This window comes from Triturus cristatus, chromosome 11 (genome assembly GCF_964204655.1).
Source record: "Triturus cristatus chromosome 11, aTriCri1.1, whole genome shotgun sequence".
NCBI lineage: Eukaryota > Metazoa > Chordata > Amphibia > Caudata > Salamandridae > Triturus > Triturus cristatus.
In genome coordinates, this window is record NC_140594.1 from 533,138,766 (window position 1) to 533,159,580 (window position 20,815).

Here is a 20,815-nt window from a genome sequence, read left to right on the forward strand (position 1 = left end):
CTGTTGGCAACGTGCAAATCTCAAAAATCTTGACAATAATCTGGCTGTTATTTGATTATCTGCGAGAGAAATTAAATTGTCTGGAAATTCGCCTATGTGAAGTTATTTCTTGCAAAAGCAGAACTATAATGCTTGGTTAAGCAACACAAACCGGCACTAATAATGATTCTATGGGTGGTACTGGCTGTATAGGGCCTTGTGACAAGAACCGGTTCATGCATTCAAACATTTCCTCTGTCCTTCAGACCTTTGATATGTTGCTCTCCGCTTCACAACCTGTGCATGTTAGCGCATCAGCGAGCTCGACAGCTGAAGAGCACATTACTAATAAATCTGAATCAGTTGTATGCACTCACATTTCAGATGTACTTCAGTTGCCACCACAAGTGACTCCCTATGTATAAGTTCTAAAAAGTTCTTGCCTAAGAATAGTACAGAGAATTTTACACACTTGAAGAATAAAGAAGTTCACAGGTGTTGGTACAGGCAAACCAAACGACATTGAATAACTTTCTTCTTCATCCAAGGTTCCAACGATTGATGCACCTAACACGGGTACCTCACCATACTTATTTCAATTTCAAATTGAATTAGACCTTTATTCTGGAATGTAGCAGATGTTCGCTCAAAGATTTTTAAAACAGAGTGGTTGACTATGATACCTAAGTTCCAGATAGCAAGAAACAGGGTTAAGTGAAGAGGTGCTCATAGATGGCTTTCTTCTCAACTTCTAGTGCGTTGGGGATTCCTTCAGGCCGGACTGGGAACAGAAACCGGCCCTGGCAAACTGTTTAGGCCCCCCCCCCCCCCGGGGTGAGGGGAAGTGCAGCGAGCAGTTTGCGAGGGCCGGATTCGGCCGATTTTGTTACAGGGGCCAATATTGCCGACCCCTTCTAACAAAAACGCCCCCCCAGCGGCCCAAAACCTGCCCCCACCCTAGTGGCCTACCGGGGAAATGCTCGGTGCCCGCTATGGCCAGTCCGGCCCTGGATTCCTTCTTCCCATGACAGAGCTAAGGGTGGTCTATTGATCTGAACTGCGCTTTGTGCTGCTGATCATTTGTGCTCTCGATACTGTTTGATGAAGGTATTTCACAGGTCTTGGTACCTCAATGCTTCTTAAGTTTTATAATTATAATTTTCATGCTTCTGGTACAGTGAAGGACTCCTGTCTATTTCTTCGTGGGGTGCTTGAGGATACCTCCTTATCTAACTGCTAATAATATTTTAGCTAGAGATTTTAATACTAAATTGTGTAACATGGATGATGTGTTCAATTCCAGTAACCATTATTCAGACAAAGTCATTTTTGCCACACATTAGCAACTTGGGATGCGCAGTCGACCTTGTCAACTGCTCCCCACCTGGAACTTGTGCAGTGCCTGCAATATTTTTCCATCTGCTACCTTAATACCCACATTTGTTGCATGAGCAGCGTCCAGCATTATAGATAAAAAATGTAATTCTGCACTACTGGTGGGTTATGTGTGTAGTGTCGAATTATCGCTAACTCTTTTAGTGTTTATAATCCACTCAGGATCTGCATGGAACTGGAAATCCTTTCAGACATAGTTGTGAGTATATGGCATGCAGAGAAGTAACTATAGAAGGGGACACAATGTTACACTGGGACTCAGTTACCCTTAGTGTTGTATAAGAGACAATTGTTCAGATTGCCAAACAAGATATCATGAAGTATGTATAAGATCTAAGCCCTACCTCTGATATTATGATCTTTTATGGTTCAGTAACATCCACCATTAATACTGTCTTTTCAACTATTTCAGCTTGCAGGAGTTATTTATCCTCAGAACATTGTCTTGATTCTAACTGTATTAAAGCTAAACACGAACTTAAGGTAGCACCGAATAGCATACCCAGGGACAGAGCAGAGGTGGGTAGGGTATTTGCAGAATGGCATAGAGGAATGCTCTAATGAAGAGTAAACTTCACTTGCAGGCGGTTGCCTGAATATACCAATTGGCTGCCTTCCATCTATGGGGATTGGAAGGCTTTTTGGCAAATAAGTAAAGAACAACTTCAAACGGGATAACTGGACCTTGCATCTGCAAGGCTTTACAGCTTATGGGATTTGGCTAACTCACTTTACATTTTACTTTATTAGAAATTCTGCTGGCTTTAGATAACAGCCCCCGGAGGAAAGGGCCAAAACCAGGTGGTATGCCAATGGGTTTGTTAAGACAACTCCCAACCTTTGGGTACCTCTCTTGAACAATGTCCTTAATATCGCCTGTATATGTCCTATTTATTAGTCCTCGAGATCCTCCATTTTATACTTGTTTTTTTAAAATAAAGATATAGAGAAGACCTTAAATGCTACAGACTAATTTTCCTTATTGACTCCACTGTGAAATTTGTGAACAAACACTTTTGGAGTGGATTCAGAGCTGAGCTTCTGATGATAATATTCTTGAAGAAGCTCAGATTGCATTTAGGGCGAGCCTGAGCACAGTGTAAGAACACCTCAATCTTCACCGACGCAGTAATACATATGTACATATACATGATGGATCACTTCACCTCACTTTTGTGGACCTTACATCTGCATTTGAAAAAGACAATAGAACAAAACCTTGTACTATTGCTTATGAGAACGGTGTGGTCCGAACTTTGTTGATTCTCTGAAAAGACTTCACTGGGACTGATCAGCTATGGTCAGATATGGCCTAAAGGGAGAATGTACTGTGATAATATGATACTGAACAGGGGAGTTCGAAAGGATTGTGTTTTGGCTCCTTTAATATTTATACAAATCAACTCCGTAATCATTTAGGCAGTTTTGGACAGGACACGTCCTGAATAGGTTGCAAACAATTCCTGTTCTATGAAGTGCAGACGCCAGTCTTACTATGTTGTACAGCTAATGATCTGAAGTGTCCTATAGATTCCTATGAAAACTTCATGGACAATATAGCTCTCTCATCCAATTTTACCAAGACTTATGTGTAATCCTTGAGATGCTTTATAAGTGTTTTGCAAGGTATGGACGACTGCATGAATTTAAGTTTGCTGCAGGCACTGTTAGCAGGGAAGTCAACAGTAAAAACCAGCAAAGCAGACCATAAAACAGGCCCACAAAACAGCCAAAAAAGTCCCACACACTGACCTGTCAGACCAGTCCCATCGGGCACTGCCTGTATGCTCTATAGGACAATCCGACCCTGCATATTGCAATTAGTCATCAAGTTTACACAGGAGGAACACACAAGGTACAATATCGCAGTCTTCAACATGAAGGCATTCGAGTCAACGCAAATGGCACTTTCCATATTGACACCAATGATTCCCTTTAAAAGTGAATTTCAATTTACAAAGCTGGACAAAGATTTGATGCATAGAAAAACATGGCTAAATGTGCTTGAGGGGTGATGATAGAGAGAGGGGCTCATTTTCATCTTATAAGGTTTTGACACAGGCTTAATACGGTGCAAGCAATCAATCTTACCTTTAGAACTGGAGCCAGGAAGACCGATATCCCCGTCAAAATGAAAACGACGATGCCTGTAACCCTTTGCTCCCTGCCAACATAAAATAATACCATGATGGATTCTATGTAATTAAAATGTGAGAAGTATTTACTTTAAGGGTACTATGTCAGCCTAGGTGTAGACACTGTATTCGCTCAGGAACCCCCTTCATCACCTGCCACGTCATGCATTAGACTCATCAAAAATCAAATTGCTTTTTGACCCTATTAAGGGGAAACCACAACAAAGAATTCGAGTCTAACAGGTCTCATTAAGAGATAAACTCCTGAATGACCTGAATGCAATGCAAATTAGAAGAGGATAATATGTTATTATTCGACTAGTATTCAAAATGTTCAGTTTCGAAGCTGGCTGTTTAGTTTTAAAATGCATACTAAATGAATGTTATAAAATTTATAAAAGCAAATAAATACAATTCTACCAAAGTTCTATTCACTTACCTGACTCCCAGGAACTGTGGCTGTTCCCCAGGTGCACTGGTCTCAGTCTCCATTTTCAAGCTGTCAATATGAGCAATGGAGATCACTGTCGCTGCCACATACCAGGGCAGCCCCATGAATGAGCACACCGCCATCAGGATCCCAACCCAGAAAAGGTCCAGGTGGTATCCAGATGCTTTCTGAAAAACACAGTATTTAATCAAGCCTGGTTAGACACATCACAATCATTCGATTGTCTAGAAATAATTTCCTGTGGTTGAATGTATGCATGTATGTGGTATTTCTACAGCGTGAACCTATCCAAAAGGCAGCAGAGTGCTATACAGGGTCAAAGCATACACTCAATGAGTTATTGGAGAAGTAGTTGTTTTTGGACTATATTGGAGTTGTCCTGATTGAAAAGGGGATGTTGTTCCACATCCCAAGTGCATACATGGAAAAGACCTGCTGCCTTGTTTTGTCTTTTTTACGCTACTTAGTTTGCAGTCTGATGGTTTCCTCACTGTGGGTCTGCAGAAAACCACCTGAGATGGTGAGCTAGCCTGCAAGAAAGCAGGGGTGCTGGTTGTGTTGGCTTTGTAAATAACACAGCTTGTTTTGAAGATGGTGTGGACTAATCATAGGAGCTTAAGGCAGTGGCTCTGCAAGTAGAGGTGTGGCAGGTGCTGCACCCCTCCTCAATTCTATTCCACAGTTTCCAAAAGAAATCTTTATCTTTCAAAATACACAGCTCCAGCACTGAATTCACTGAAATGATTCTTTGTAAAAAACGTATTTAGAAAATATTCTATGATCTGGTGACCTCAATGTCCAAGTATTTCTCCATCCAACCCCCCCTGGACAAGCTTAGTTACTTTGCTATGCTCAAGTGCACAGAGACACAGGCACAGCCCCATTCTGAAAATTATTCTAGCACCACCAACTAATTGAATTCCATTGGGATGGGGGGGATGTGATTATATTTCCTCAGGCCCTGGGTGAGACATGCTGTGGCATGTAGGGTGCCCTTTTGGGCTGTCAGTGCGGAGTCTGGGAGGCCATGGAGCAGGGTGACCTCATCACCCAGAGGCAAGAGCACAAAGGCTTGAACAGTAGTTCTAAGTTACTTTTTGGAAGAAACGATTTCCCTTTTTATAGAAGATAGAGCTGGTACTGACCGTCCTTGCCTCTTTACTTAGGCAAGGTGGCAGCTTTGTTCTTTTGAGGCGGCATGGCATTGCATAGTTTTCCCTTTCACTTACTCTATCCAGTCAGGCAATGGATTTTCATTTCTCAGAAAGGCAGTCAGGGATGTTTTGTCTGTTCTGGGAGTATGTCTTCATTACTCGGATCCCTTTGGGCAGAGATCATTGGGTTAATGGAGCGTGCCAATGATATAATAAGACAAACTCTGACAACTAGGGTGTTAAGTACAGGAGACACTTAACTACATAATGTTTATGGGCTCCAGAGAACATTGAGTAATTTGTCTAAAATAGTAGTAGTTGTTTGCACTCCATACAAAATGCTCCAGGGAGTATCAATGTACGTACCTGACCTAGATAATCCTGGAAAGGTGTTTAACTGTTTTACTGAACATCCAATAGGTCAAAGAAAACCTATCTAATTTGAAACATATGACACTGTCACTGGCAAAGAGGAGTCTTTAAAGATTCTACCGAATGGATAACCAAAGAAGTAGCTAACCTAAATCAGGATAAGATCCCCGATACACAGGTATTTGGGCCATCCTAAAAGACCACCAGTTCCAGTGTTTGGGGTAGAAGGCATACAAACTGTAATTGTGGCTTTGTTGCAAGTTTCAAAGAACAACAGAAAGATATCTATCAATCATGTTAAAAACTATTATGCGTTCAATTCTGTTCAGACCACCTCTGACACCAAGAAGCCTTTGTGGTAAAGCCTACCAAACTCTCCCTACTCCGTAGAAGCAGCTTCTCTTAGAAGAGTACAGTAGTTCTGAGGGCTCAAGTCAGCTGTGTCTCAAGTTTTCCATAGAGTATCAGGTACCATGGAGGAGCCTGATGCTGTAAGTTTGGCAATTTCAACAGTCTTAACTTGTGGTTTACCATGAACCCCACACTGAGACAACATCAATTGAATGCTGCCTTTTCCAGAAATAACTCTTTATTAAAATTACTCTGACTTTGAAAAAGATGATTTGCCAATGCACTCCACTGTCATTGAATGTCACCGACTGCTTGTTGCTTATTATTGGTTCAGCTACAAGTATTTATTGCCACTGTGGTCCTATATTTTGATTGCTATAGGAGGGGTTTTCCTTCTAATGTGGCTCATCATGCTGTTTGTTGTTTTAGTTTTACAGAGTGAACATTTTGTTCCTGATAAAATTGATAAAATGCAACTACATTCACAGGATCATCATGCTGTGAATGTCACTGCATATCATGTGCTGGATGGCCTGGTTTGGGAAAAGGTTCCTTATTAAATAATGGAACCCACAGATTTACTACAGATTAACTACAATTTCAAGATTTCTATGGAAAATATAATAATATCTGGGTCCCTTACAGATTAATGGGGCATTAAAACTGCCAAATGCATAATGTTAAACTCTTGATAATGAGGATCCTTATTTGAATGCTAATAATAATAAAGACATTTATTGCTACAACCACTTATGTCATTGCTACATACTCAAAATTAGCTATGCACAAGAGATATACAACTACAGATAGTGGGAACACTGCCAGGCACACCTTTTAAATAGCCACCAAAATGTCTTAAAAAAATGTTTTAACAGTGCTGGCAGGACAGATCCTACAGCTTTTTATTATTCACAAAAAAAGGAAAGGCTCCAAAAGAACTCTATTACCAATAACAAGCTGATTTCCTCCCATTAGTTTATTAAAAAATCTTGTTATACAAGGCTATAAATATTAGAAAGAAAATATTGTTGAGAAAAGCATTTAGGCTTAACAATTTTGGCAAATTAATCGTGTATACGCCCTATTTAGAGCTTGCATAATACCCAGAGAAATAATTTTCCTGAATAGAAAAATCCAGCAGACTACTTGTCTTAGATTTGGGTTCACGAGGGACTTAAAACATTGTCCATTCCGAAAGTCAATTCAACATAATTTTCAAATTGAGAGGGAAAAGAAAACCTCATGGATGGTGAAGTAAATGGTATGATCCAAAACAGTACATATATTTTGACTAAATTAAATCCTATGGCCCATCAATACTACATGCATTGATTTTTTTCCTAAAACTCCAGGCCTTTCAGCGAATCGGCGACATCCCTAGTATAATAGATATACACCGGTTACTCTTACCGCATGCAGTGTGTTTAGCCTAAGCCAACGATAGCTACCAAGTTCTAGACTAATAGTTGTGAAGGTACACCTGACCCAAATTTGTGAAAATATTGGTTTTACGTATTTCCTCCTGGGTCCACATCCAGCTAAAATTAAACATTTTGTAGCTGCAACATGCTATGCAATTTTCAACGAATGGTAAAAATATAAAGAAAAAAGGTTGGTGATAGAATTAGACACATTGATAAGAGAAATTTTGTCAATTACATTTAAAGTTATAGGCAATAGTATGAAAAAGTTCTCCAAAAGAGTTTATTCCCAGAATAATATTTTGTCTTCAGCCCTTTCTATCCTAAAAGAGGACTTAAGTGGTCTTCAATATGGACAGGCTCAGTTGCGAGCAATTACACATCTAAATTGGGCATTACAAACACTAAGATCAGGAAAAGTACCTTTGGAAGGTCATGAACAAGAGTACTGTGTTTGAACCGTATAATTTGAATTCTACCCAAAACACCATGGCTAAGAAACAAGCCACCATATCCTGTTAAGAAGAGAACAAATGACCCTTTTATAATAGCCGAAAATCAGTAATCTCCCTTCCTATTATGCCTTTCCACTTTGAAGAGCGCCAGAAATATTAGCTCTTGGGTTGGTATGAAAAATTGCATAACCCTTTTCATCATGGGGGATTTCTTTGCCTAACTCAAGACAATCCTGTATTAATAATTGCATCTGGATGCTCAAACTCACTAGGTCAGTCACTCCTATATGACTCCATCACTGTACATGTAGCTTGTAATCCTTTGAATGCAGGTCTGAGATGTACATTATAATTTGCACCTTTTTCATCCAGCCCATCCATACACTTCTGAACAATGGTTCCTATTCAATATTGACTAACGAATGTTGCTGCTAAATGGCCCAAGGACAACCATATCTCTCCATTTGTTGACAGAAACAGAGATAGTAAAATGGTGTGAGATACCCTTGTATCCCCCTCCTCAAAGGTTACTCGGAAACATCCCCAGGCCTCAAATAGACACTGATAATATGTGTTTTGATAAACTTGCTTTAATGTTAATTCAAAAACAGGCTCCATTGACCTTAGCAGGGAAGAAAGATTTGCCCTGCAAACATCCCATTCGGGGGCGGAGATTAAAAAAGGGTTGCAGTCCCAATAACTTACCCATTTTGCAGACTTTGTGTAAGCTATCAACTCATTAAACACCACTGACATATTGCACTTTTTCAAAACCATTTGATACTGCATATTCACTGGTGTTGGGACAGATTCCTTCATTCTTTGTCTCAGGTCTATTTGGTGGATTCCCTACAATCCTTTTGATCATCGACTGAGGCATTCTGATTTTAATTCTAGTACATAAATAACCCATTCCAAACAATTAAATGGAATTAGGTTATCCAAATGAAAAGAAGTTCTAGGAGTGCTTTGCATTTTATCTTGACTCTGAATGGCTACTGGTATTGAGTGAATACTTGACTCTATAATTTTTCAAAATGAGTGCTCCACAAGTGAGACGGTCTTCTAGTGCATAAATTGTTTCCAAGATACAGTACTTGAATTGCCACTAGTGGTGCCACCAATGGCATCTATCGCAAAACATCTGAGACCACTGAAGTTGCACCAATCATATTGCTGAGCACTGCATCTGCCAATCGTGAAGTATGCTCAATATGATGAACAAATCTCAACAATCGGGTTGTCAACAGCGTCAATGCTGGAAACTTCTGATCTTACAGGAATCGATGCACATTGAAAGTCACCATCCTTGAGTACCATGGACATCCTGAATCTGTTCCAGTACTTATGTTCATCTCCTTCACCAGCAGTCACAGCCAAATGAGAAAATCAGTTTTTCCTTCGAAGATTCCTATGCAAACGCTTCAGGTATACTGCGGAAAGAGACCTGCATACTATTATCGATTACATGATGCCACCACCTATTGGAAAAAACTGAACAAAATACCCAATTGTCTTTAGGACTGAAAAGGGAAAAACTGTTCCTGCATTTCCAAGATAAAATGAAGAAAAGTACGTCAAAATGGACAGTTTGTACCTTTTTATATTTTTTATATTTTGTACCCAGGCAAATTAGTTAGGAACCAAATATATTGCCTGGCTTGCTTTTTTATGGACAAGTATATATGGGAAGCAACGTTTACATCGCATGCGGTACAACGCATGCAATTACAACGTGGTTGTTACAACGACCGCGTTGTTACAAAGCTAACCATTACAACTCAAGTCGTTTCTACAACTTGCTGTTGGGGGTGCTATAAACTAAGGAATAGTATAATTTACTATTCTAACACCTTCCCTACTGTTGCGCACACTGGAGTTAGAATAGTAAATTATACTATTCCTAAGTCCAGCGTGCCCTCTACAGCAAGTCATAGAAACGACTTGCGATGTAATGGTATGCGTTATAACAACACGGTTGTTGTAACATCTCATATTCATATATACTCTTACAATTGATTTTATAGGCAATGTTTTTGAATGGTTATTTTTAAAGTGCTTTCATATGACATATTTGATTCAAATGTGTTTACATGCAGTATTTCTACATGTTTCTACATTCATAAGTTTATGATTTGTGAAATGTATAATGCTTACTTAGAATGATACATGTCTCAAATTAAGTGCTATCTCAACTTACATCTCAGGGACTGTTGTAAACACCATTACAGTTCTCATTTAGTTAGTCTGTTTCATTCCTTGCCTGCTGTTATCTTTATCTCTAATAGAAAGTGTGAAGTTTGTAGAACACATGAAATAAATGATGATATCTTCTTGGCCAACCTCTATGTAGACTGACATGTTTTTGTTTAGATTAATGGACACAGACATTTCAATTTGGGCCCATACAGTGTAAGCTTATTGTTTACAAAGATGGAGGCTTAATGTCAACATGCGGATAGGGCTGATGTATTTTGCATCATGTTAGTTTAGTCCTGCAGAAGTTCTACCGTCTCTAAACTCTTTTTTGTTTTGAAAATATGAGATAAAATCAGTGGTAAAACAGTGTATAAACCTTAGGATTCGACCAGTTATTAAGGTAGGTCTTTGCACTACAATTATCACTAGATTTCACACTAGATTACAGATCCAGTTACTCCTAATCAGAGAATTGATTTCAGAAGCCATGCAGAAGGTGATATTCATTGAGAACACATATTTTGTTTCCTCGGCAGAACTCTGATAAAGTATAGCGGAAGCCAGTTATTTAAAGATATGATGTGCAATCCATCCTAAGAAATTCGAAAGGCAGCTTTGCTGTCTATAGATTTAGCTAAGATTTAGCATAGCTTCTAGTAACAGCTTTAGGGTATGGAATGTAAGAAACTTGCTAAAATGTTAGAGACTTTCAGTTTATTCATTAACCATTACATACCTAACTTCTATTTTTGCGTTCTGTGTGGTTACTGCTTATGTTTTATGTACTGGACTAAGGATTTTAAAATAAACATGTTTAATTACGTGTCCCTGTTTTCTTAGTACTATCGTTCAGTGTGCTATTCATAAACAAAAGATTATTTGGATTGCTACTGTGTCCCTGAACTCATCTAATGGGACTCACAGTAGCCAGGGACCACTGCATGTGCGGGATTGCCTAGCGGGCTCATGCTAGGGTTGCAGTCTAACTGGCTTCTAATTTAATGGTGATACATTTAACTGATTCCTTGCATCAGAGGGTTAGAAATCCGACCCCTGTGGATCTGGGTCCTACAAGCTAAACATGAATGCACGTGTTAACACGTCACTAGTATCCTGCTCAGAGCCCCTTAGCCCAGATGTCCACAGACAGCTGACCTTAGTCTAAAAGGTAGCCCCTGGAGGTTGCAGCTCACAATCAATTTAAATGGAGCATTACAGTAAGTAAGACACTATACCTCCACAGCAGAGATCAGAAACCAGAGGTTCAAAAGAAAGAAAAAACTGGATGTTTCCATGGGTAGAGCCCATGTTTTCTACAGGTATTAGTAGAGGTCATGGGCTTGTTTAATTTTTCTTATAGTGAAGACATTCAGTGGCAGTAATAGAATCAATTATATCAACATGCATACCAGGGGCATGTAGATCTTTGCAAAGCTTGCCTCTCTGTTTAATATTTACATGTAGCTCATATGGTAATGCTGAAGGGCCTCTGGTGGTGCATCGCATCCGTGTTGTTTATGCCTACATTACCTCTGCATATTTAGGGCTTCCAGGGAGACATGAGTTGGGCAAAATTCATTCTTGTATGAACAAGAAAAGATTGAATCAAAATGTGGGGAAGACTGCATTTCCAACTATGGATTGCCTTAATGCTTGATAACATTGAAAAATAAAGCGGAGCAATTTGATTCAAGAACAGAACATTTTCAAGCTAAATAAAGTGAAAAGCCCAAGAAAAATCTGGATACTAAGCTGTCTTTCGAAGCAAAAGTGAATTCAAGAACTATGTTAGGGTTCTTTACTACCTTAGGAGTGAGTAGAAAAAATACCATGCAGGACATTCAAGAAGCAGTAAATGTGATGCTTTGGCTAAGTTTGATTACTACATTTCCTTCCGAAATGATACAGGTAAATATATAGACTGAAAATTACAATCTTTTCAAAACGCTAAAGCTTCACTAGTAAAAACCAAACCACAATTTTCACTATATACCAGTTCTGATGAGACTGCATTGGTTACTGGTAGAGTGGAGCAACCAATTTAAGACTCTGGTCTTAAAGCACACATCCTCATATGCCTAGATAAGAGAAAGTATTTTGCTCTCCTCCAAAAGACTGTTAAGATCAAATAAGAAATAGCAGCTAACAATGATACTGAAGCTTAAACACAGCTCTATGAGGGGGTAGACATTTTACTTGACTCTTTAGATAAAGCTACCCAGGATGTGAAAGGGATAGAACTGCTTCACTTAAATGGTAAAGCATTAAAGAGGTGGCAATATAACCTTTTTTTGTGAGTAAGCTGTCAGATCAGTTAGAAGGATAAGCTATATTTTTAGGGCGTGGTGTGAGCTACAATGTCTTGAGGTTTTGAGGATTAAGCACTCTACATAATGTTATAATAATAAAGTTCACTTTAGTCTAGAGATTTAACTGTCCAGGAGGTAGGTTACAGTAGCATAGTCTGATAAAAGTAATGGGTTCTGATAAATTGCGTCCAAAGTGTTTGTCTCCTACGTTATATTGTGGAAGATGTCATTTTGCTGCTTCTTTCTGAACGTCTCAATTTTGTTTTATTTTTTAAAGTCTTTAGCTAGGTTTGTTTCAGACTTTGGCTACTGTGAAATTTGACATGCATGATTTCTTGAGTAATTTCAACTCTATCCTGGTGCAGTGTCCTTCCTCTACTGTTCTAAGTAAAGGTGTCTTGGGTCTCCTATGTAAAGTCATTTACTGTGGTCACTGTTTGCTGGTCAGTAGCTGCAAGATAAATGTAATACGAGGTATAAAGTACTCCCTATAATACATTGTAAGGATAATCAGTGAGTTCTGTGACCATATAGTGGAACGGGTCTGATGGCCAATTTCCTCTATAAGGTAATGGAACCCCAAAGTGTCTTGCATTATCCTTGTAATGTACAGGAGGGAGTAGTTTATTCCTTATAATACAAGGGCACACCATCACCCATCCCACAAACCACTTAAATCCTTGGTGTGGGGCTCTTCATATGAGAGAAATAGTTTGTTTGTGAACATGAACAATACAATTAGAAACTCTAGTACAAAACAAAAAGCAGTTAGATATGTATTGCACAAAATATATTAGAATAAGTGCAATACCAGTCAGATTAAATAAAAACGCTCTAGCTCACAATGTCAACAAATATGCAGACATATTCTATCTTTTCTATATTTACCTAAAGTGTGGAAAAATAAACATGTTGCCATGAATAGCTTCTTTCAGATTATCACTGTTCATCTAGAAAACAGAGTCGAAGCAGGAAGACCCACGTTTCATTTAGTTTGTTAAAGTGCAGTCTTGCTCCGTGACAAATGACATTTCTTTATTACATTTCACAAGATGTGTTACAAGTTGCAGGCTCCCATGCATTTTAAAACATTATAAATAAAAGAACAATATATAATAGAACTACCACCACAGTTCCTGCTAGTAGATCTTTTATATTTGTATTTGAAAAAGCTGTGATATTCATAATCAAAGGTGGTGCCTTGAAAGGGTGGTCTGTGGCATACCAAGGTAGCCATTGGAGTCCTGAAACTAAAGTGGCTAAGGTTCTAAAAAATATCCATTACTCCAAATATTGTAAAGGAAGTGTATGGATGCTCTGGCACTTGTTATGTTATGTAGATTTGTGGAGCATACTATCACCTGGGAAGGAGGGGGGTGTCATGGGGAGGTATCCTGGGGCTGAAGAAATGCAGGCAGATCTTGGAAGAAACAAGGGTTCTTCATACGGAGTTAGTTAAAAATCAAAAAGTCATTCACATATATATCCGTAGAGTAAAAAAGAGGTAAAGACATGCATATAAATCTGACGTACATCATACATAGGGCATTCAGTACTGTAGGGCAGTCAGAAATCCTCCACTTACCCATTATTCGCTAGCGGGTCTAGGCACACCCATGATTGTCTTCCTAATTGTTGTTTTGCATTCATACAAGTTTCTTACCATTGCATTACATGTGGATTACATACCCTCAGTTTGTGTTCTTTCCTGTTTACGATGACGGCTGTGATCTGTTGGTCCATGAAGATCAAAATGGTGACGAGGAGAGCTGGCACAGCACTGGCAATGTAAACCCACCAGGGGCATTTACCGAAAGGGAACACAAACCACCCTCGATCCAAGCGGGTGGGCTGTGGAGTAGAATGGAAAAGTTTATTCCAAAACCTTTGCAACATAATCCTATATTTCACAATACAGTTTGCTAATTCTAAAGTTACATTTACATTAGTTATATCTATAAATGATTAAATCATTGGAAGGAAATGATTTTATAGCCCAGTAAATTTGGAAATCATGGATACATTGATACATTTAAACTACCAGCCACTGTAGTCGAGTTTCAAGAATATAAGCAGTATAGAGGTTAGCAATTGACAATGATTCAGTTTGACAGTGTAATTTTCATATTAGTAACTATAACAGTATAAGAATGTTAATGTATATGTTAGCGTGTATATGACATTTTCTCATTATGGTGGGTGGAAATTGGCCATAGATTTTCATGCACTACCGTTCACAACAACTTTGTATGGGGATTATAAAGGGGCAGATGAAAGACTCCTTACATGCAAGAGTAGGTCAGTCACATTGGGCGAGGATCACGACGCGCTGTGGCCCGTGCTTTCAAAGACCTTTCTCTGAAATGCTCTACACTCTCCTCGTTCTAACAATGTTTCACATAGACCTCCTACTGTCATTTACCAACTGCTCAGAACGGGTTGTAAATGGAAATGGAATTGTCCACCAAATGGGGAGTCAACATCTGCGGGGGCCCTCTGCTATGGCAGAGGAGCATTGCCCCCCCCTCCTTGACAGCAGCCGCACAACTCAACTTGCCTGTGTTGGAGCAAACATGCTTCTTCTGACGATGCGTTCTTATATAAAGTTTTCCATTAATATGCTCCATATTATTGATCATTTTGAAAACACGGCATTCACTCTCTGTGTCCCTGCAGGACTGGTTTTTGCAGCGCGCACCACATAATTTACCAGTCCATGCAGTAGTGCACACAGTTGACTCAGACAGTTTGCTTGAGTTTTTTTCATATCAAAGTAAACCTTTTGCCAGGCACAAGCTTTCCTTTCTAATACAGATAAGACAACCCTAGGTTAGGCCCTTGACCGCCACATGGGACGGACGCTGTCTATTTCAAAAGTTGGACATGTAAGTTTAAGGTTTATATGTTCTGGTAGTGAAAAACACTTACATTCGTTTTTCACTACTGCAAGGCCTACCTCACCAATAGGATAACTTTGGAATTACATTATTACATATTATACGTGTAATTTCCAAATATGAAAAGGTAACTGTATTCGATTAATTAAAATGTTACAATGAGACATCAATTATAAAAAACAGGAAAAGGGCAAATGGCAGAGGGGCATTGTAGGAAGGTAGGATCTGACAGCATAGTTTTTTTTTTAAACATAATTTTATTGATTTTCATAGAACATGTACAGTATAGTACTATGTTGCATATCCTATATGGCCATTTACATAGATAAGGTAGCTTATACCGGTAATTATGTTATTATTACCCTATAATCATTGCGCTTTGTGATCAACACATAGATAAGGACATCTTATATAGTCTATGGCTCCAGTGTACCCAGTGATGTTTGCCACAATATACATGTCCAACAGTATCTTGTTGCGAAAGCAAATCTCGTGTCTACAGCCATGCTCATCAGTGATTACCCAACAAACGAGTCCACAACTGCCCCCACCCCTATCCCTCTGATCCCATGAGCATACAGTAAATCATACATATCATATAACAAACGTTGTAGGCTTCATATAAAAGGTATGCATCTATAGCCAAAAACCACTGCATGTGACATGACATTTGGGGAGTAGATGTCCTAATGTGCATTCAACTGTGTGAGTTCAGAGGTGTACTGAGCAATGTCAACTGATTTTAAGGCCTCAAGCATAATATCCCAGTCCAACGCTACTGGAGTCTTGCGCAGGCCTCTAAGTTCCTCTCTGCGCAAAGCAGCCCTCTCAGCAGTGCCCCAACGCAGCATTTCACTATGCCATGTGAATACGGAGGGGGTTTCCACGACTTCCATCACATAGTGATGGCACGTATCGCTAAAATAAGCTCCAGGTCTATAAACCGATATTGTACCTTACGTTTGGACACTTGTTTGTGCAGGGCTAGTATGCATTCTTCTACAGTGTTTAGTGTTTCACGGCATGTAGCCCCACTAGTTACGTTTCTAACATGGTCCCAATACCCCCGGCCCTTCGGGCAAATCCATACCATATGAGGCAGGTCCGCCCCTTCCAATTAACATCTTGGGCAGTGATGCTGCATCTGTGGGAACATTTTATCCAGTTTATGTGGTGTAAGGTAAGCTTGATGAAGGATCATAGTCTGAATAAATTTGAACTTCGCATTCCTGGAGGTTTTTTTGGGGTGTTCTAGAACACTCGCCCATTCCTTATCGGCCAATTCCCTGTCTATGTCCGCACTCCATGCCGCCTGCAATGAATCCAGAGCAATCATTGTATGAGAGCGCAAACCAGTGTAGAGCCACCTAATAAGGTGTCTGCCTATGCCCATATAGTAAAGCATTTTGAGCAGATCATGAGTGGGGGGCTCTGTCTCTGTGGGGCCCCCCACTTCCAGCAGCGCCTCACAAGAGCTCAACTGTCGTGTGTTACAGCACATTCTATCGCCAGCCTCTGCATGCCTCGGCACTACCACTGCACATCCGGGCCAGGCTTTTATTGCATCAGGGCAGTACCGCAGCAGGGGGGCATGGGACCACAGGCAATCCACACCATCAGCTCAGGGCTATTATCCTGCCATCTTCAGCTTGAGAGGCACCAAGCACCACTCTTCATTTCCCACATGATAGCTCTGCAGCGTCAAACAAAGCCAAGCAGGAAACTGGTGGCAGGCGGGGCCCACCCATCCACCGGTCACCACAGGGTGCGCTGCAACCGCTGCGTGTCCTTTGTCTTCCCCATCAGCCATGCAGACAGAGTCTCTGCGGCACTTCACTGCCCCCTGCCTCAAGCTCTACCAAGGATAGGCTGCCGTCGTCCAGCTCCACCACCTCCAACGATCATACCCGGGGGGGGGGGTTAGGCTGCATCTCATCCCTGGGCACTCTTGATTTTCCTGCCCCCAGGTGCAGGGCCGCAGTCTCACCTGCTCCTCAAGGGAATCACACACGGATCCCACAGCGCCGCCTCCTCTGTACTCGCAGTCCAGCGCCAGCGCTCATCGCGCACCACTCAGAACTGCAGAGGAGCCAGGCCTTGAACGTCACTCCGCCCCTGTCCACGCAGTCACGTTTCGGGGCTGATAATTCTTCCTGAGTCTGCGATCTTCGGCAACCACGCAGCTCCGAGACTTCGTGCCACTACCGGCCAGCCGCCCACTCACTCAAAGCCCCCGTCCTGCAGTTTACATCGGGGTTATTACAGGATTTTGCGGCCCAGGTCCGGAGCTCGTCTAGAAGACGACCGCTATGCTTGGCTGCAAGCCACGCCCCCTGATCTGACAGCATAGTTAACCCCACTTTTTGCCTGGTGTTTTGCTGGTTTTTGACTAGTCTGACTGGGATGCTGCTAATCAGGACCCCAGTCCATCTGCTTTCTCCCTAAAATGTTATGTCATGTACTTATGTACACTCCAGATTGGATACTGGGGTACCCTTGCCAGTCCCTAGTATATGGTACACAGGTACCCAGGGCATAGGTACCCCAGAGGCCTCCCATGGGCTGAAGCATTTATTAAGCCACCCATGAGAGGCCATGCAAAATGGAACTACAGGCCTGCCATTGCAGCCTGTGTAAGATGGTGCTTGCACCACTTACATTAGATATAGGTTTACTTTATCTACAGGTCACTGCACTTAAAACGTATGTCACCCCTATAGCAGGCCTTGACAATCCTGAAGGCAGGGTGCTGGGTTTTAAGTGAGAGTGTGCCCCTGCATGAGCAGAGCACCCCTGCAGCCTTCAGAGACCATTCCCCCGGGTTGTCGATAAGCAGCCGGACATATAGGTAGAGATGCATTATACACTTGTGTAAAATGCTATCTCGAAAACAGCTGCGACAAACCATATAGTGTTTGGTATCAAACACCTTGGAATCATACCTCCACACCAGACACCGGTGTGGGAGGTTTGATTCCACCCTTCAAAAGCAAGCTTCGTGGGGTCCCTGGTCTTCCCGGTACCAGCCTTCTCGACCCGAACAGCACAAAATGGTTGCTGCCGAACAGAGACATATTTATACCCTCCTGCTGCTGAGCCAAGCTCGAGCAGAGGAAGGCAGCACAATAGGCATCCTGTCACAGGGAGGTGTGACCACCTCCCAGACAGGATTTGGTGTATTGGGGCTGGGTGGGTGCACTTCCAAAGTGCCTGAAAGTCTGCACGAGGGGAACATTTGTTGTCCCTGTGCGTAGGTCAAGTTCAAACCAGTTCTGGGAGCCATTGGCTCCTGCTCTGGCGTGAAACTGGACAAAGGACATGGGAGTAACCTCCCCACTGTCATGACCCTCCCTGGGGAGGGTCCCCTGAATCTGTCCAACCCTCTCCCGTGGGTACAAAAGGGCTTACCTGGCTGTTGGACCCTAGATTTGACATGGACAAGATTCTGAACAAGAAAACCCCTGACCTTCGACTATCTGGACACTCTAGACTTCGCTGGACTTCGACTCCCTCTCCGTACAAAGCATTGTCTATGCCCGTGCACCACACAGGCTCTGTGCAGGACCGATGGAGTATCAAGGTGAACTGAAGTATCTCCCTTGGGGTGAAGGAGACACTCCCCTGCATTTGCAGACACTATAACGCAACTGACCAGTCTGCTGACCCTGAGCTCCTGCGGACTTTGAAGACTCCAGCAACACAGAAGGTGGGTTCATATGTTCCTTGAAGTTGAGCTGCAATCTCACCAAGTTTGAGACCAGTATCCCTCATGGGGACTGCATAACCCAAACCCCTGTGCACCACGTACTTTTGCAAGCGCATATGCTTGTTGGCATTCTAAAACTAAGTGCATTGGGCTATCAATAGCCCCAACCTCTGTGCACATTTCATAAAAAAGACTTTGGCCTCCTTGCACTCTGTGCCCTGCAAGCTGTTACTTTGTGAAACTACTAGAGGTCCCCTCACGACTTCTGTGCCTTCAGCCTGTGGGTCCACTGGATGGACAACACTGCTTTTCTTGGGCACCCCTGGTTGCTCCAGGCCTGCCCTGACTTCCCTTGCTGTGGTGAGTTCCCTGGTCATTACTGGGCTAGACAGTAACCTTCTTTGACCGTCTTCGTAGGTTGCCGCTGCCAAGGCTTGTTGGTGCTCCCGCCGGACACCGACCCCTCAGCACTCAACATCCTTTGTGGGACAGCTTGTATCCGGCTCCTGGTTGTCCTCAAAGTCTCATGATCCCTGCAGCTGTAGAGTCAAGGTCTCCATCTTCACACCTGAAGCACCCGACATCAGTGGGCATTTGTCTACTGAGCCCCTGGTTACTCCTCAGTGATACAGACTCTGCACCATCTGCTTTCAGGTTCCGTCCATCAAGAATCCACCTGTGCATTTGACCCTTTTCTTCTTCCCAGGAGTGGAATTTCTTGAAGGCTCCCATTGAGTACAACGGCGGTTTCCGACACCACTTTGACCCTATGCACCCTGCTTCCCTGGGAAAGGTAACTCTGGTACTTCAGTATCCACGGGTGGGGTGGCTCTCCAACCTTCTAAGTTCCAAAGGGTTTCTGCGTAATCCACTGGGAATGGTCCTTAAACTGTAAAACTGCAACAGCGACTCTCCCATAGAATTGTACATTGCACACGATCATGTTCTCACACTGCACCCGTCCTCCGTGGGGTCCCTACTTACTTAACTTGGGTGGTTCCTTGGGGTTCCAGCAATTCTACATCCTCTAGACACTGTCTTGACTCGAGTGATGGTTCTTATACCACTATTTTAGTATATGGTTTGGTCTCCCCCGGGAGCCCACTGTGTAATAGTGCTACTGATGATTGTTTCTGCGTTACACTATTGTGTGCTTTGCGTTTATTTGCGTGTAGCAGATACTGTAAGGTATTTAAGGTGTGTTATAATAATAAATACATATTTTTATAACTACTGTGTGGTTCTACTTTCATTTAACAAATACAATAAGGTTTCATTCTGGTAAAACAAGCTGCTTAACATTCCTTCAAGACTAAGCCTGAAGGCTGCTCTCCACAGCTACCACTTGGATAGCTCTCTGAGGTTATCTTTGACCTCTTACATCACAATAAGGGTTGTTTGGGCTGGTGCAAGGTGCCCACTTTATTAAGTGGACATCATATATCAGGCTAGCTTCTCACAGGCATAGTGGGACCGCTCACTCAGGATGACTATAGGAGCGGCAGAAAATCAAAGTGCACGCATGCAGCCACTGTTAGTAGTCATGGGAACAGTTCAGTGAATTGCCAAAGTGTGGTACACAAGAGACCCTTTTGGAGACAACTATAGGAGTGGCAATAGATCAAAGTGCAGGCAAAGCAACATGTTTTGGAATCATCAGAATGCAGCGGAAAATCCTCTTACTGCTCCCGGTTCCGGCACAAAGAGTGATAGTACAGGCATTGGTGCTTTCACGGCTGGATTATGGGAATTCCCTATACTTAGGCACCACAAAGGCAACCATCAAGAAACTACAGGTGGTACAAAATTGTGCAGCCAGGCTGCTCTATCCCAACGCCCTACCGGCAGTCAGCGAAGCCTGTTCTAAAAAAACTTTACTGGCTGCCTATTAGTGAACGGATGAAGTTCAAAGCTTGTGTATAGCCCATAAAACACTGTGGGGGACAGGTCCAAAGATAAATCAATCTCTTGTGGCGTTTGTCCACACAACG

At 41.9% G+C, this 20,815-nt stretch overlaps 1 protein-coding gene across 4 annotated transcripts in view; it reads right to left on the minus strand.

The window, feature by feature from the left end:
* Positions 1-20,815, minus strand: part of SLC4A5 (solute carrier family 4 member 5) — a 753,917-nt gene that overhangs the window by 163,753 nt on the left and 569,349 nt on the right. For all 4 annotated transcript variants that reach the window (XM_085633456.1, XM_085633454.1, XM_085633455.1 and 1 more), the window contains 3 exons: positions 13,911-14,072; positions 3,949-4,127; positions 3,466-3,538 (listed from right to left, as the gene is read on the minus strand). In XM_085633456.1, coding sequence (XP_085489582.1) covers positions 3,466-3,538; positions 3,949-4,127; positions 13,911-14,072 — 414 coding nt within the window. The remainder of the gene's footprint in view (positions 1-3,465; positions 3,539-3,948; positions 4,128-13,910; positions 14,073-20,815) is intronic.